The 15,496-nt window shown below is 40.2% G+C and overlaps 1 protein-coding gene across 6 annotated transcripts in view; it reads left to right on the top strand.

Annotated features, from left to right (window-relative positions):
* The window catches only part of ect2 (epithelial cell transforming 2), a 57,658-nt gene that overhangs the window by 33,046 nt on the left and 9,116 nt on the right, over positions 1 to 15,496 (top strand). For 4 of the 6 annotated variants that reach the window (XM_044361780.1, XM_044361781.1, XM_044361782.1 and 1 more), the window contains 7 exons: positions 244 to 322; positions 471 to 590; positions 2,318 to 2,456; positions 6,179 to 6,333; positions 8,277 to 8,384; positions 10,504 to 10,638; positions 14,703 to 15,297. In XM_044361780.1, coding sequence (XP_044217715.1) covers positions 244 to 322; positions 471 to 590; positions 2,318 to 2,456; positions 6,179 to 6,333; positions 8,277 to 8,384; positions 10,504 to 10,638; positions 14,703 to 15,266 — 1,300 coding nt within the window. In that variant the 3' untranslated portion in view covers positions 15,267 to 15,297. The remainder of the gene's footprint in view (positions 1 to 243; positions 323 to 470; positions 591 to 2,317; positions 2,457 to 6,178; positions 6,334 to 8,276; positions 8,385 to 10,503; positions 10,639 to 14,702; positions 15,298 to 15,496) is intronic. The other 2 variants (XM_044361783.1, XM_044361784.1) reach the window with 1 other exon arrangement.

The raw sequence follows: 15,496 nt of genomic DNA, 5'->3' as shown, positions 1-15,496 counted from the left end.
TGACCAACACTTCACATCCAAAGGATATTCAATTTACTATGTCAAATAGAAATAAACCACATGTCCTCAGGTTTGAGAGGCTGAAACCAGAAAATGTTGTGCATTTTTCTTGATGTACAACTAAAACAACTGATGGATTATCAACTTATCAATTTGTAGATTAATTTTTTAAAGACTACTGAGACGAGCAATAATGTAATATATATATAAATTTAATTTCCTTTCCCCCATCCTCCCCACCAGTCACATCAACGAGGACAAGAGGAAGACCGAGGGCCAGAAGCAGATCTTTGACGTGGTTTATGAAGTTGACGGCTGTCCTGTAAGTTTAAACATTGTTATTGTTTGCATGTCTGTTGTTGCGTAGACCAAGTGCTACAATTTTATTCATGTCATCCCAGATGAAACTTTTATTGATTTTTTAATTTCACATCTTTTTCTTCCATTCCTATGCTTCCTCTTCTCTGCAGGCCAACCTGCTGTCCTCCCATCGCAGTCTGGTTTACCGAGTAGAAACAATCGCTCTGGGAGACCAGCCATGTGACCGTGGTGAACATGTCACACTCTTCCTCTTCAATGACTGCCTTGAGGTGAGAATGCACATGCACGCTACTTAAACCTTTGACCATCTTCCACAGATGTGTTCTGTCTAACCATAGTCTAATCTGAGTGTTAACCTACAGCCCTGGCCCATACTTTGAAACAGTTACTGCAGCAATTCAGCAAGTAATATTGTGAAAGATGAATTTAGAGAGTGATTAAAAATTGAAGCAGCACAGGACGAGACATCCTGACTTTTAATCCCTCGTACAGGTCGAGCTTCAACAATGCTGGATCCTACGACACCTTCCCTACCTGTTTAACGCCCCCATCTTTCATCTTTCATACTCAGGGTCATTTTGTCAGACTTAACAAAGCTCCTGTCAGAGCCACAGACCTTATTTAATTGTTTTCACAGGCTGAGAAGTACTCTCCATGATGAGTATACTACACTGGTGTTTCATGAAGTAGTTCATTTTTTGAACAGTGTGTTGCCAAGCAATCTAGCTGTTTTCTCCTTTTTCAATGAAGCACTTACATGTAGTCGAGTCAAAGTAAAGAACAACTGTGCTCCGGTCTCTGGAGTCAACAAAACACGTGATTTGGGGCGGCTCCAGTGTGCCGTTTGCATGAGGTGTTGCACCTTTTTCTCAAATTCTTCAGGTGACGTTTGAGTCTTGAATGATGGTCGGTGGCAGCAGGATGACATTTGTAGGTTCAAATCACGATGAATTTAGATCTATATGTGTGAAATTTAGAATTTAGTGCGGTTTGACCAAGTTTTACCACATTATGTATATTTAGAAGCACAATAAGTTGTTGCATCAGCTGGAAGGCCTTCCTATTTTCACAATTTTTAACTGTCCTTTAACTAGTGATGTTAGGAAAATATCTCCCTGAATACCTCTATCTCCTGCATGTTTCTTCCTCTGTACCTTGTTTGTTAAAGGAGGCTCAGTCTGGATCTCAGCGTGTTCTTAAATACATGCTGGGATTCATGTGCACAGCAGTGGTTAGGAGGGAAGGGGCCTTTTGCTGAGTAGCAAGATTTAGTATGTGATCAATTCATGTGTGTGGTCTTATCATTTGCAGACACTGTGTGTGTGTGTGAGAGAGAGAGAGAATTAGCAAAGGGACAGCATAAGAACAGGGCAAGAAACAGACAGGTGGGTGGCTGCGCTGATTCAGGAGCGTCAGCGATGCCTCCTAATGAGCCTCTGTGTGTGTGTGTGTGTTTGTGTGTGTGTGTATGTGTGTGTGGTGAACAGCCAGACAGACACACATGTATTCCTGACAGCATACCATGTACTTCTATGTGTATCCTTGAATGAATGTTGTGTTTGAGTGGGTGGCCTCACTACTCCCCTTCATCATCACTAATCATTGATTAACTCTTGCATTCATATAATCACACTCACCCTCTTCACCCACACAGTCAAAGTAACAATGACCTGTGATGTAGTGTCCTATCTTATCCTCTCCCACATCTCTCTATTCCTCCCTCTCTCTCTTTCTTCCTCTATCGTCTTTCTCAGCTTCTAATTAATGTGACGTTAATGAGTTGCATCGTTTACCTCTATGAAGGCCTCATTGATTTATTGCCAAGTAACCGTTCAGCAGCTCACCCCACACACACACACTGCAAAATGCACCCACACTGAATTGCAAGGACACACAGACTTGTACACGTACAGGACGTTATTTAGAAATTGCCTTTCTTTACATTTACTTCCAAAGTTGCCATCTTATTTGCTTTTGTGTGTGTGTTTGTGTGCAGATTGCCAGAAAGCGACACAAAGTGATCAATACGTTTAAGAGTCCGCTGGGACAGACGAGACCACCGCCCCCGCTCAAACACATTGCACTGATGCCGCTGTCCCAGATACGAAGAGTGCTGGACCTGCAGGACACAGAGGGTAACACAACAACAACAACATGCACACACTGCAAACATGATCTCATGAAGTCACTGCTTAGCACTTTCCCTGTTTCTTCCTGAATCTGCTATCTGTGTTTTGCAATACACAAAGGTGCTAAAAACACCCTTTTGGAGTGTCTGTTAGAAAGAATAACATGATAAACCAAAGATAGAAGTCAAATAAAATGTTTATAGTACAGATTGCATATCTTCTGTCAGTTAGTGAAGTAAAAATGTACTTTTACTAAGCCGTCTAATTCTAAAATCCGCTTATACAGTGAAAAAAGAAGCAAGAACTGAAGGTATTTTTTGTGTATATCCTTTATTTTTTTTGAGATACAAAAACGTGAAACTACTGATAACCTCCATTGCAACAGAATACAAAGTGGTAAAGTGAGATCCAGTTCCTGTTTTATATTGAAACATTTCTGTCTTTCATACAGACAGAAAAGCTCTCTGCCTTTTGGACTGAAATGTTCCTACAGCACATATTTAGTTTACACCATGCTGTTAGTTTTGCTTTTAGAATAACATCAGTAAATGAACAGCTATTGGCACACAATGTTCTATACTTTTCTTACTGTTAACTGATCTCATGAAACAACCCAAACCAACAATGAATTGATCTTCTAACAAGTATTGTCTGTGTATCCAAAGCTTGGTGTATCTATATCTATACTATATTTATACTATACCCACACACTGTCCTGCTGCCAGAAATACTCACTAGACCACCAAATGTGCATCATCCCCATCTGAAAATAGTTCCCAACAAATGTGCTATTTCTTCCTGTTTGAGTAACATGAAAACCTACTGAAACTACAGTGACCAGATGTTTTAGGAAACCTTTTGTGGGAACCATTAAGCTTTGGACTGAGTGCCATGGACAGGGTAGAGAAGTCAGAAAATATATCAGTGTTTTCATTAAGTTTCAACACGCTGTATCCTAAATGTATAGCCATCTGCTTATTTGAAGACTAGTGCTGCTATCACATAATTTTACTATGATACAGGGCGTCATTAAATCCGTTTTAATTTTTCCTAGATCCTGTTTTTTTTCCCCCCAAATTCCATGTTTGCGTTTTAATTTTTCTGAATTCTGTGTTTTATGATTTAAGCACATTTTGTCATCAGAGTGTCTAATCACGTGGCGGATGGATACAATGTCAACAATTTGATAAGAAAATATTCAAAATTGAATCACACATTGAATGAAATGAATATATATCAATGAATTTGTAATGATGCGACACAACATTGCACTATTTTTTTAATCAAAGAAAGTGCCTCAATACACAGGACACTCAGACGTCAGCATGAAGAAGTCAGAGTGCTATTGCTTGAAGTAATCCTTCACATTTTTGCGAGTGATCTCACTGTGTGCCATAAGAAACAATAATCACAAAATAACACTGGCAAAGCGAGGCTTATAGTGAGGGGATTTGAGCAGCGATTTGCTCATCCTCCCAAAGTCAGGGTGAAGCCACCAACCAGCTGTAGGGATGAGTGTGTTAGGATTTTATCCATACCCTTATCAGTCCGGTTCATACTCTCACTGCTTCTTCTTCATTACTAAAGAATTGGGGCTTTTTGAATAATATTTTAAGTATAAATTCAGAACAGGATTAGAAGTGATTTATATTTTAAATATAACTTAAATATTATTTCTACAGTATCAACAGTAAAGTTTACAACAGCAAAGTCACTATATAAACTCAATAATATCTCACTGGAAACAAATCAAAAATGTCAATAAAATGAATTAAAGCTGCAAGCAGCGATGATCGGGCCCTCGCACCCTTGCGCACGTCGGGGTGCAGTGGAAGGGCTTTTATTGCAGGCATGCAGATGTGTTCAAAACATTGCATGAAGGAGTTAAATATCATTTCCTGTGCAGGTCGGAAAATGTACATTCAATCTACAGCAACTTCCTGCTTCATGGCGAAACGTCAGAGTTTGACACGTCGCCACAGCAAAGGCATTCAGTGAAAACTCAAGATTTTGATCACAAACTAGTCCAGATGACACACAGTGGTTTTGAAGTCGTTATGATGAATTCTGTAGGAGGAGTTTGTTAAAATACAAGGCATGCAAAATCGGCACTGCTAGGTGCTCGGGCCCTAATAATATTCCCATCATCAAAATAGTGAGTGAAGTTTAGAAAGAATGAAGAACACATACATCAGTCCTCCTGATCTGTCGTCCTCCCTCTGGGGAGGAGAGGCTGGTTTGAAGAGGGGGGGGGGCTGCTGTCTCAGCCAGTAGCTAAGTTTACAAGACTTTGCCACAGTTTAATATTCGTGGTAAACTAAGCTAAACTGTTAGGCTACATACAGACTGCTTTGATTTTAGCTTGTTCATAACAATTCTCTACAGAGAAAGCAGTTGAAAATATCCCTTTTCTACATGTTTATGCTTGTTGAACAGGTGTTTTGATAAATTACTCTCATTGGCTTTTTACTCGCAAAGCTTTTCTTGCACTTTCAGTAACGAGCGTAGTTATCCTCAACTGGAGTAAAACTTTATCTTTCACTTCACACTCTGGGGTGTGTGTGTGTGTGTGTGTGTGTGTGTGTGTGTGTGTGTGTGTGTGTGTGTGTGTGTGTGTGTGTGTGTGTGTGTGTGTGTGTGTGTGTGTGTGTGTGTGTGTGTGTGTGTGTGTGTGTGTGTGTGTGTGTGTGTGTGTGTGTAAGCTGATACCTGCCCTTGGTCAAAACTCCAACACAGACAGCAGAGGACAGAAGCAGTGCATCTGTAAATGTCACCTAAATGCAGTAGAGACTCACAGTATAGGTTTTTTTTTTTTTGTCTGTTTTTTTCTGGTCATTTGGCTTAGGTGCTGTGAAAAAAAATGCTAGGTGCTGCACCTAAATCTTATAATGGAAGGGAAAACCTTGATTTTTATAAATTGCATCCACATTTTGGCAAATTCCATGATATTTTACATTAAACAGTTGATTCCATTGTTATTATGAAATTCTGCAATTCATGGGGAACTAACTATGTCAGAAATGGTGAAAAGGGGAAATTAAATAACCAACAAGAAAATGCCAATATAGTTTGGAGTAAAAACGGTAATGAACTTTTATTCAGGTTTAAGAGTGAACGACAAAGAGGAGCTAAAAGATGTGAAGTGGAAATTATATTTTGTGATGGCCATGTCATACAGACAGTAAAGAAAAAAAAAGACAAATAATTTTTATGAACAACAGGGTGAGATCTTTTTATGGCACTCATAATCAGGAGGATTAAACATCACTAAATGTTTATTGGACGAAGAGATACACTAAGTCCTGGAGTTTGTCCTGCTTAAAGACCGCTCCAGCACCCCACATTCCAGGATGCAGTATATCAAGCTAACAGGAATAAACAAAATAGTTTGGTGTTTCCTTTATTTTGTCCACCCCTGTATTTTCATATGAGAACACATTGTTTAGAGACAAAAAGTAATGATTGATTAATGATTAAAGTTGATTTGTCTTCCACCACTTCTGTCTGCTCTTGTCTTCCCATCTGTTTCTCTTCCCTTTGTCCCCGTCCAACATACTTCCTCTATTATCCTCATCCTTTTCTCTCCCGCTCTATTCATCTCCATCTCTCAACTGGCCAATCCCCCTCATCCCTTCTTTCCCTCCTTCTTTTTGTTTGTCTTTATCATTTCTCCTCCCTCTCTCTGTCTATCACTGTCTGTCCTCTCTTGCCTGCTTCCTTCCCTCCAGAATGTGTGAATGCATTCGCCTTGGTCGTTCGCCCTCCGACTGAACAGGAGAACTTGTTGTTCAGCTTCCAACTGGCCGGAGAGGAAACGGTTAAAAGCGCCTGGCTGCGAACACTTTGCCGCCACGTCGCCAACACCATCTGCAAGGCTGACGCGGTGAGAAGACACACACACACACACACACACACACATACACACACACAGAAAACAAAGTAGATAGTTTGACAGATCAGCAAGCGGGGGGGGGGGGGGGAAACTGTGATAGCTCTGACTTCCTCAACAGCAGTTTACACTGACTGACTGAATATATCTAACTTTTTTCAACTCTAAAACACACATTGGTCCCAGTCTCTTCACCATCCTCAAGCCCAAGGAAAAGTGCTATGATCACAAGTTTGGTGCTGTGGTCAAATTTGGAATTGTAAGCCCAGAAAAATGTTCAACTACAGACATCCAGATCAGAATACATCACTGTAAAAATAAAAAAAAATTCCTCCCAGTAGCTGTTCTAAAACTTTTGGTCTTCTCACATGATCTTAACCAGCAAACGTTTTTGTCAACTACTGATTCCAAGGTCAAGTTGGACGCAGGGTGGACGCTGCCCAGCTTTGTTGAACAAATTAATCTATCTGAAATGAAACTCAATTCAGTGATAATGACATTTAAACATCATTTATCTCACCAAAATGCAGAGTGAGAGAAGAAACAAAAAGATAGAAAGTAAGAGGGAGGAATAGAAATTTCATATGCTTGGACAATCAAGAGAGGGAGCCTGCATATGTACAGACAGACAGAAGTGAAACTTGAACTTGAATGAATTCAGTGTAATTCTCTGCTTTATCAGTCAAGTGTATGGAACTACACCGCAGAGTCTTCACCTTCACTGAAGGCTGAGGCGCTGGTTCAGAGCTGGACTTGTTTCAACAGTTTGCTTAGCAAGGCTTTGGTAAAAGGCAATAGAGAGAGCCAATGGGGTGTGAATTAGTGGTAGGGAGGATGTAAATTTGCCCCAAACACTAACAGTGACCGACACTGTAAACCACTGTAGTAGGTAGTCTCAATCACACTTTCAATCACTCAATTTTTTTGCATATGTATTATTTATGTCAGAGGTGGGGTGTGTGTGTGTGTGTGTGTGTGTGTGTGTGTGTGTGTGTGAGGTGGAATTATTTGTGTGGGGAAAATATAAATTAGGCAGTTACTGTCACTGAATCAAGGAAATAAGTAGTAACCAAACAAGTAGATTTAGTTTTTAAAACAGGCTCAGTAATTTCCTAAAACAGCTGGTTACTATAGATTTTAGCAAATGTCACTCAAACAGGAGGAAATACTGCATTTGTTGGGGACTATTTTCAGCAGCGGATGAATCTAGCAGGACGGTGTGTGTGTGGGACTGTCAGTGCAACAGTGTGGTTCATTGATGTGTTTTTAACAGTTGAGCTCTGTGACACAGAGGAATAAGATATATCAGATCATACTTGTTAGTAGATCAATCCACTGTCGGTTTCAATCTTTTCATGGGATTTTTTTGAGAGAATGAAAAAAAAAACAGATATCGTCAACCTTTTTCCTTTGATGGTTTGGGGAGTTACTGGGAAACACACTTGTTATGGTCTGATTTAAGCTTACCGGATCCCTGTAGACAGATGTATGTATTTCTCCTCCATAAAGAGCAAAATAATTACTGAGCCCACTGGAAGACATGGAGGTGAAGCTGTCTGCTGTATTTAGCAGATCAAGCAGCAGGGGGCGATGTTGGCCTCCAGTCTGTCTGTCGCCTCACAGCTGCATTCCTAATGCTGTTTTCACTGGGTCAGCGCTGCAACGTGAATACCAACGAGATAGAGCCCTACTTGTTAAAAATCCCACTGCAGAGTGAGGAGGAGAGAGAAATAAAGACACTGTGTGTGTGTGTGTGTGTGTGTGTGTGTGTGTGTGTGTGTGTGTGTGTGTGTGTGTGTGTGTGTGTGTGTGTGTGAGAGAGTGAGAGAATCCTACTTCAAAATTTATCTGCATTTATTACATTATTTGCACACTTCAGGTCATGATTTATTAAATGGAGATTAAGTCTGTGATGTTATATTTTGTTTCATAACCAGGAGGACCTGATTCAGTGTACAGACCCAGACTCACTACAGGTCAGCACCAAGGATATGGACAGCACCCTGAGCAAAGCCTCCAGGGCCATTAAAAAGACCTCTAAAAAGGTAAAAAAAAAAAATAAGAGAAATCTGTTTCTCATGATCAACTTCCTCAGCTGTACCATTTCCATTGTTCAAAACCACAATACTTGAAGTTTTCAAATATGCAAACTATTCTATCCAGAATTACACAGAAAGTGAATGACATTATGCACAAGACGTCTAGTGCAGATGTCCCACTTTTGATGTAATTGTATAATCATTAAACAATGAGCCAGGATTGGAATCTGCCTTAGATTTTCTTAGTTGCTCTCTCCAGCTTATCTAGAGAGGGCAGCTAAAGGATTTGAATGTTTAACTGAATATAAGCATGATACTGCCTGAAAGAATCTTTGGAACAAGCAGATAAAGAATGTGACATTGTTAAACAGCGTGAGGAAAAAAGGTTTATCTGACTTTAAAGCTGCTTGAGGAAATGTTTGAGGGAGCAGTTGAGAGCAGTGAAGGTTAAGAGGTTAAACAAAGGCTACAGGACAGACTGTTTCATCATTCTACCAATTTCTCTTTCTCTCGGTGTTAGAGTTATCTGGCCTTCCTCATTCACAGTATGGTGACTTTAAAAACAGCCATATGTGCAGAGGTCAGCTGTTATCTCTGCAAGAAATATATTTGCTCTTATTCTTTGTGCATGTGACTCCTACTTAAACAGATAATAGCATATAATAATGATGATAATAATAATAATAATACAACTGGCAGAATGTTTTGCCTTTTATAAATAGCATGTCTTGTCAGATTCTGATCCTGCTCCACCTTGTGGAAGCTAAGCTAGCAATGATAGCTGTAGCAAAGAACGAGCATTTCCTAGCTGTCACGCAAAGGTGGCCCCTTTGAAATTAAAATGCCCTCTCATGTCTTCCCTCTGTCTTCATTTATCTGTTATCCCTTTTCTACTCTTTTCTACTCTTTCTACTGTGATGGTGGTTGTCCGCGTTCTCCTTATGTATAATAATAATAATACTACCACGATGAGAAAACCTTCGCCAATTTACTCAGCCATAACTCAGATTACTCAAGTCACTGTATATGAGTGATTATTTCAGCCCAGATTCAAAATGTGATAAAGTACCTGGTTAAAAATTTCTAACTTAACGAGATCAACGCATGAATTTAACAACTTGAATTTTTGATAGAGCCCAGATATATCATTATATGTTTAAGATCATTTAAAAAGTGTCTCCATTACACAGTTTATCCATGAGAGAACAATAACAATAGGGCTGCCTCTTTTCATTATCGATTAATCTGTCAATCAGTTGTTTGGTCTGTAAAATATTAAAAAATGGGGGAAAATGTTAATCACTGTTTCCAAAAGTCTAAGATGCAACTTCAAATATTTTGTTTTGTTTTGAACAACAGGCCAAAATTCAAAGGTTTTAAGGTTGTTGTCATGGAGGATAAAAGAAACCAGAAAATATTCACATTTAAGAAGCTGGAATCAGAGAATTTGGACTTTTTTTCATTTTAAAAAAATGACTCAAAAGGATGAATTGTTTTTTAAAATAGTTGGCAATCAATTTAATAGTTGGTAACTAATCAATGAATCATTGCAGCTCTAACTGACACGTCTATGTCCTGCTTATTTAATATCTTTTTACTAAACTAAATTTAAAATAGAATTAACAATGTTTATTCTTCTTATACAATTGTGATCAGATTTTAAAATATTCTCAAATATCTATAATGGTATTGGCCTTGGTTAATACTAGTTAATAAATAATACAGAATATGACATAAGTTAAAGACAATATATTGGCATTACCAAACTGATAACAATATACACTCAGCTATGACTTAATCAGGTACAACTTGAAAAAACCTAATGTAGTCTAATCCAACAGCCCTGCAATAAATCAAACCTTCATGAAGGTTAAAATGTTCAGTTTTTGTTCGGCCTTCTCTCTGTTTACTTTGTAAGCTGTAGGTTTTGGTGTGTTTGAAATGTATTGAATTATATACTGAGTGGTTTTTTTCCACTCATTGATAACAAGGGCGTGGAGTGAAAATTAAATCACCAAAAATCCAGGATGTTGCAAAAATACCATGTGGCATTTATGACCAAAACATGCTTACAAAACAAAATTATTGATTACTAATATTCTGTGGTTATGTATGTGTGTTTTAGGTGACAAGGGCATTTTCTTTCACTAAGACGCCGAAGCGTGTGATCCAGAGGGCCTTCTTGGCCAACAGTACTCCAGATGAGAAAAGCGAGAGGCTGAGTTGTGAAAATCGCATCGGCAGCAGCTCCACACTGGCTGTAAGTCTCTCTGTTTATTTGCCTGTCTGAATAAATAATCAGTCTGCCACCTGGAAGACAACATGAGCTGTACTGATGGTAGATACACACTAGGTTAAATTGTCTCATTTCTATTATGCATCTATCTGCTTGTCTCTGTCAGGACCCACCTAATACACAAACAGACAGTTTGTAATAGCATGTAATATTATATCACTCACAGAAAAAATACTACTTGCATCATGAATATTACCTTTAATGATCAAGATAAGTTTCCAAAATTTCAAATGTGTCTACTTTGTCCCCTTTATATGAGCAGAATAAGGCAGTTCATATTGGGTGGGTGTTGGCTGTCTCTGTGGCATACCTCATTTCTTTTCTATTTTCTCTATTTCTTTCTCCTTTTGCTGAGAGCCAGGCAATTGATCTCTTCATCAACCCATGATAGAACGGTTTTCAGTCAGTGTCAGTCATTTTGATCTAACTTGATTAATAATAATAATAATACATGATCCTCATATAGTGCTTTTCAAAAACTGCTAAAGTTGGACTTTGGGGTGGAGAGAAAGCTAGTAGAGGTGGATCTGGAGGCCGGTAGGAGTTGAGGCAGGATGGATTAAGACCAGGTTTTTTTAGGACTGGGGAGACAGCAGTAGTTTTGAAGGCAGATGAGACAATTCCATGGGACAGTGAGGAGTTTTAAGGGAGGCAGATAATGTGGTGCTGAGGTTGTTAGCGAAATCATCAGGTGAGGTGGGGTCTGGTTCCAGGGAGAGAGCATTGGAGAGCAGGTCTGAGAGTCGGAGGGGATCGATGGATTTTGTGTTTTGGAAGGTTATTTCTCTGAGGAGTTGTGGACGTGGGGTTGGGGATGGAATAGTGAACTGGATGAGCTAAGAATCTGACAGAGGAAATGGGGACGGATGGATGTTGAGTACCAGTAGATTGACAGAGCAGACTAGGTCAAGGCCTTATATGGCCTTTGACATGGGTGGGGAAGGTGATGTGCTGGGTGAGGTTGAAATTGTCGAGTTAATTGATGAATTCAGATGCAAACTGTGAGGAGAGAAATGAGGCATTTGTGAGGGGTTCAGACAGTGCAGACAGGAAAGATGGATTAGGTATGGTTGGCCAGTAAATGAAGATGACAGTCATTGAGCACATGGCTTTAAATGCTAGGAGTTCAAATGGTGAGACTGTGGGGAGGGTGATACTGTGATCCTGAAATTTTGATTGAATAAAACAGCTAGACCACCTATGCGACAAGAGGGACGAGGTTTGCAGGTGTGGCCAAAACCAGGGGGAGATGCTTGATTGAGGGAGAAGAAATCATCGGGTTGTTGCCAAGTGTCTGTGAGCAGGAGAAAGTCAGTTGAATTGTCCAGGACTAGTTTATGTAGGATGGGAGTTTTGTTGTTCTTTTGTCAATGTTCAATGAATGGGGGAACGCTGGAGAAGTCTGAGGTTATCTAGTTTGACAGTGGAGGGGGGATGGTGGGAACATGTAGTTTGGATGTTGGATACCGGTTGGATATTGGGTTAGTGGAGAAATATAGATGGCTGGGGCTGCGATGAAGGTATCGGCAGTGGCGGAGGATTCCAGCAGAGCAAGCAGCATTAAGTTCATTGGGGGATAACTGGTAGTTATTGTTGAGAAGCAGGAGTTCACGGAGAGAGTAATGTAGGTGAGGTGAAAAGCTGGGCTGGGGAAAAAGAAAGAAGGGAGACCAGGTTGCAGCATAAAATAAAAGGGGGAGTAAGGTTAATAAAATAAGGGAGGGCTGAAAAGGTCCCATAGCAGCAGTTGACAAGTGGGTCAGTCGTATGATGTAGCATTAGCACAGAACACAAACAGGAATGACGTTAGCTACCCATGGTTCTGATTATTTTGTATGGTGAGGAGTGCAGCCAGGGAAGGAGATGTCCAGAAAATGTTGATCCAGTAAGTTAATATTGATAGTCCGATGAGGGATAGTGTCCAGGGAAGGGAAATATACCAGTGAGACTCGGGGACAGAACCAGCAGGGCAGCTCTGCTAGTTAGCTGGCAAGCCAGGTGGAGCTAACGTTAGCTGGTTAGCAGGGAGGCTGGGAGAGCAAGGCAGCTAGGAATGAAGGCAAGGGGACAGGGAAATGGCAACAAATCTGGGACAATGACAACAGACGTAGAGAAGTCAAAATGCAAGAAAAGATGAGAATAGAAAACAGGGAAGACAGACAGAGAAGCAGCAGCCACACATGATGCCAGCAGTATTCTCACAGGACACAGGAAGTCAGCGGTAGATTAAAAAGCAGGAAAAGGACTGCTGCTCTTAAATGTGCTGGAACTTTTTTCCTGTTCTTTTGTAGAACTATGTGTACTTTGTGTAATGGCCAGTATTTGAATGGTTCATTCCACAACAAAGTTATGTGATAGCAGAGACCAGGGGCCAGATGCGTAAAAATAGGTTTACGACTAGGTTTATAAATCTCAGTCATTGTAAAAGTGGGCACATATTCCTTTTCTACTCCTACAGTTAGCCATAGGTGGATATAGATTCAAGAGACTTTATTGCCATTTGCCCAGGCACAAGGTACATGCACATTGGAATTTCTTGTGCAGTTCACTCAGTCAGGTTAAAAAAAAGAAACAATTTTACAATGAATAAAAACATTTAAAGAGAGTACTGTGAAGTACCATCTTGTACTGTGTATATAGATATGCCCTTAAGACCAATTTATAATTCCCATATTTGCATAGCCACAAGGGTCCACATCATATACATTTTGTCATCTTACCATGCCAGCAAGGGTTCACATGGACCATCAGCACAAACGTTATGACTGAACAGACAAACTTGTATCAGCAAGTCAGTGTATGCAGACCCCCAGTGTAGTAAGAAAGATAAAGAGAATCCCATGGACGTCCTTTTCTATGTCCATTTTTGAGTATAACCAACCCCTCAATCAAATTTATTGTTTGTGAATTAGTTTAATTTAGTGAGGTTTCATGCAGTTTCACAGATTATGTTGCATCAGTAAGGTTCTCCTGTAACAGTAGAGCAGCCGTGGTTATGCACAGTTGTGGCTGTTTGAGGCACCTATACTGTCATGAATTCATCAAATTTTCCTCTAAACAATAATTGGCAGTGATTTTTGTATCAATTGTTATCATCAGTCATCAAAAATCAATCAGTCAATTAATGATTTGATTTACATGCTCGTATCTAAACAAATTTAACAGCTACATAATGAAGGATAGGTCCCTGGACAATTTGAGCTCAACAAGTTGTGAAATCAGTTCATAATTGTCAAAAGTATTTGTGTAATTCTTCAGGTAATTCCTAGTCAAGAGTGGAAGCAGAGTGTTTTATTTTAAGGAATCCTTTTTTGCCTCTGGCACCTCCTTAATACAAATAAAACAGGTCACGAAAATGAATACTTCATCAGTGAACAGTAGGAACTCGAATGGAGCAGCAGATACAAACTTGGCTAATAAGGACCAGGATATGAAATATATTTTACTCTGGTGGAGGGCTGTGTTTTTATTTCTCTCTTTTCCTTGTCTCTGCAAAATGAAATTTGGTCTTATCATGCTCATGTCTTTTTTTTTGTTGTCAACATTAAGTGTTGCCTCTCCATGTCTTGAGCAATAGACATGGACAGACACATGTACAGCTTTACACATATTTGTGTTTTGACAGAACTTGTGGAGAATATTGTGCTGATTAAAAGAGGACACTTAAGAATTCTATTATCAGAGATTTTTAGCAATTGAAGAGGGCAGGCTATTATTTGTTGTACAATTAATGTAGTATTTCAAACTCCTTGTTTGTCATTTTAGATTTTCTTCTTCAGATGTTTTGTCTTTACCCTTCCTATAAACTTGAAGCCTGACATTCTGGGATATTCATTCTCTCCCTCCCTTCTATACTCTTTCAGATCAAGACAAGTGTTTCTGTCTATTGTTTTACCTGCTGAGGATTTCCTCTGTCCTTGTATTTCGTCTCAGCATGTTTATTCTCTCCTTGTCTCATCTTGTTTTGCTTCATGATATGTACATAAATCCTTGCTCCATATGTGTCTCCCCTCTGTTATGTACTCTAGATGTCTCGCTCTGCCTCCACGTTCAGTTTGAGTGATTCTGCCAAGAGCAGTGCTGTGGTGCAGCGCTCTAACTCTCTGGACCACCCTCCAGTCCGAGCCAGGGTCCCTGTCTGTATACGTACCCCTTGCAGCCCAGCCCACAACCCCGCCTATTGCCCCGGCCCCAACACTGCCCCCCATGGCAACCAAAGCCTTGGTCTCAATTATTATCCCAAGGCCTTAGAATCCAAGTCCACCCTTTACACTCCATTATCAACCCAACCAGCAAAACCTCATTCCAGCCTCCCCACTCCCCAACAGTCTACCTCTTCAACCGGTCCCACCTCCACTTCCATTCCAGCTGCCCGAAACTCCACTCAACTCAACTCTAAAAGCTCCCAGCCAAAATCTGGCCAGCATATGTCTAGACACCTTCCCTCTGTAGGGTTCCAGCTGAGGGGCCTGGCTCCTCATACTGTTGATGTCAAAGGCAGAACCTTTTCTGAGTCACGCAGGGATCCCCATGTCCCCTTGGACCCACGGAAGGCAGTCCTGACCAGTCCTCGCAGGGAGACTCTGCTCTAAACCACCGCTAAGCACAGCCCTGGAGTCTGATGTGAGCAAACATTATTGTGGTCTAGTCTCAACTAGGGGTGCACCAATACCATTTTTAATTTCAAATTCACCTTTGCTACTGACTGTGTACGCTATACTGGCTAACATTCAGTTAACAACTGGTGCATTCCTAGTCCCAAATCAACTCCTTAGAAGCTGAGACCCTGTGACAGTGATAGATAGATTAATAAGGGTCTGCT

The sequence above is a fragment of the Thunnus albacares genome, chromosome 9 (genome assembly GCF_914725855.1).
Source record: "Thunnus albacares chromosome 9, fThuAlb1.1, whole genome shotgun sequence".
Classification (NCBI taxonomy): Eukaryota; Metazoa; Chordata; class Actinopteri; order Scombriformes; family Scombridae; genus Thunnus; species Thunnus albacares.
Note: the sequence above shows the minus strand (reverse complement) of the source record. Positions and strands in the feature narration are given on the sequence as shown.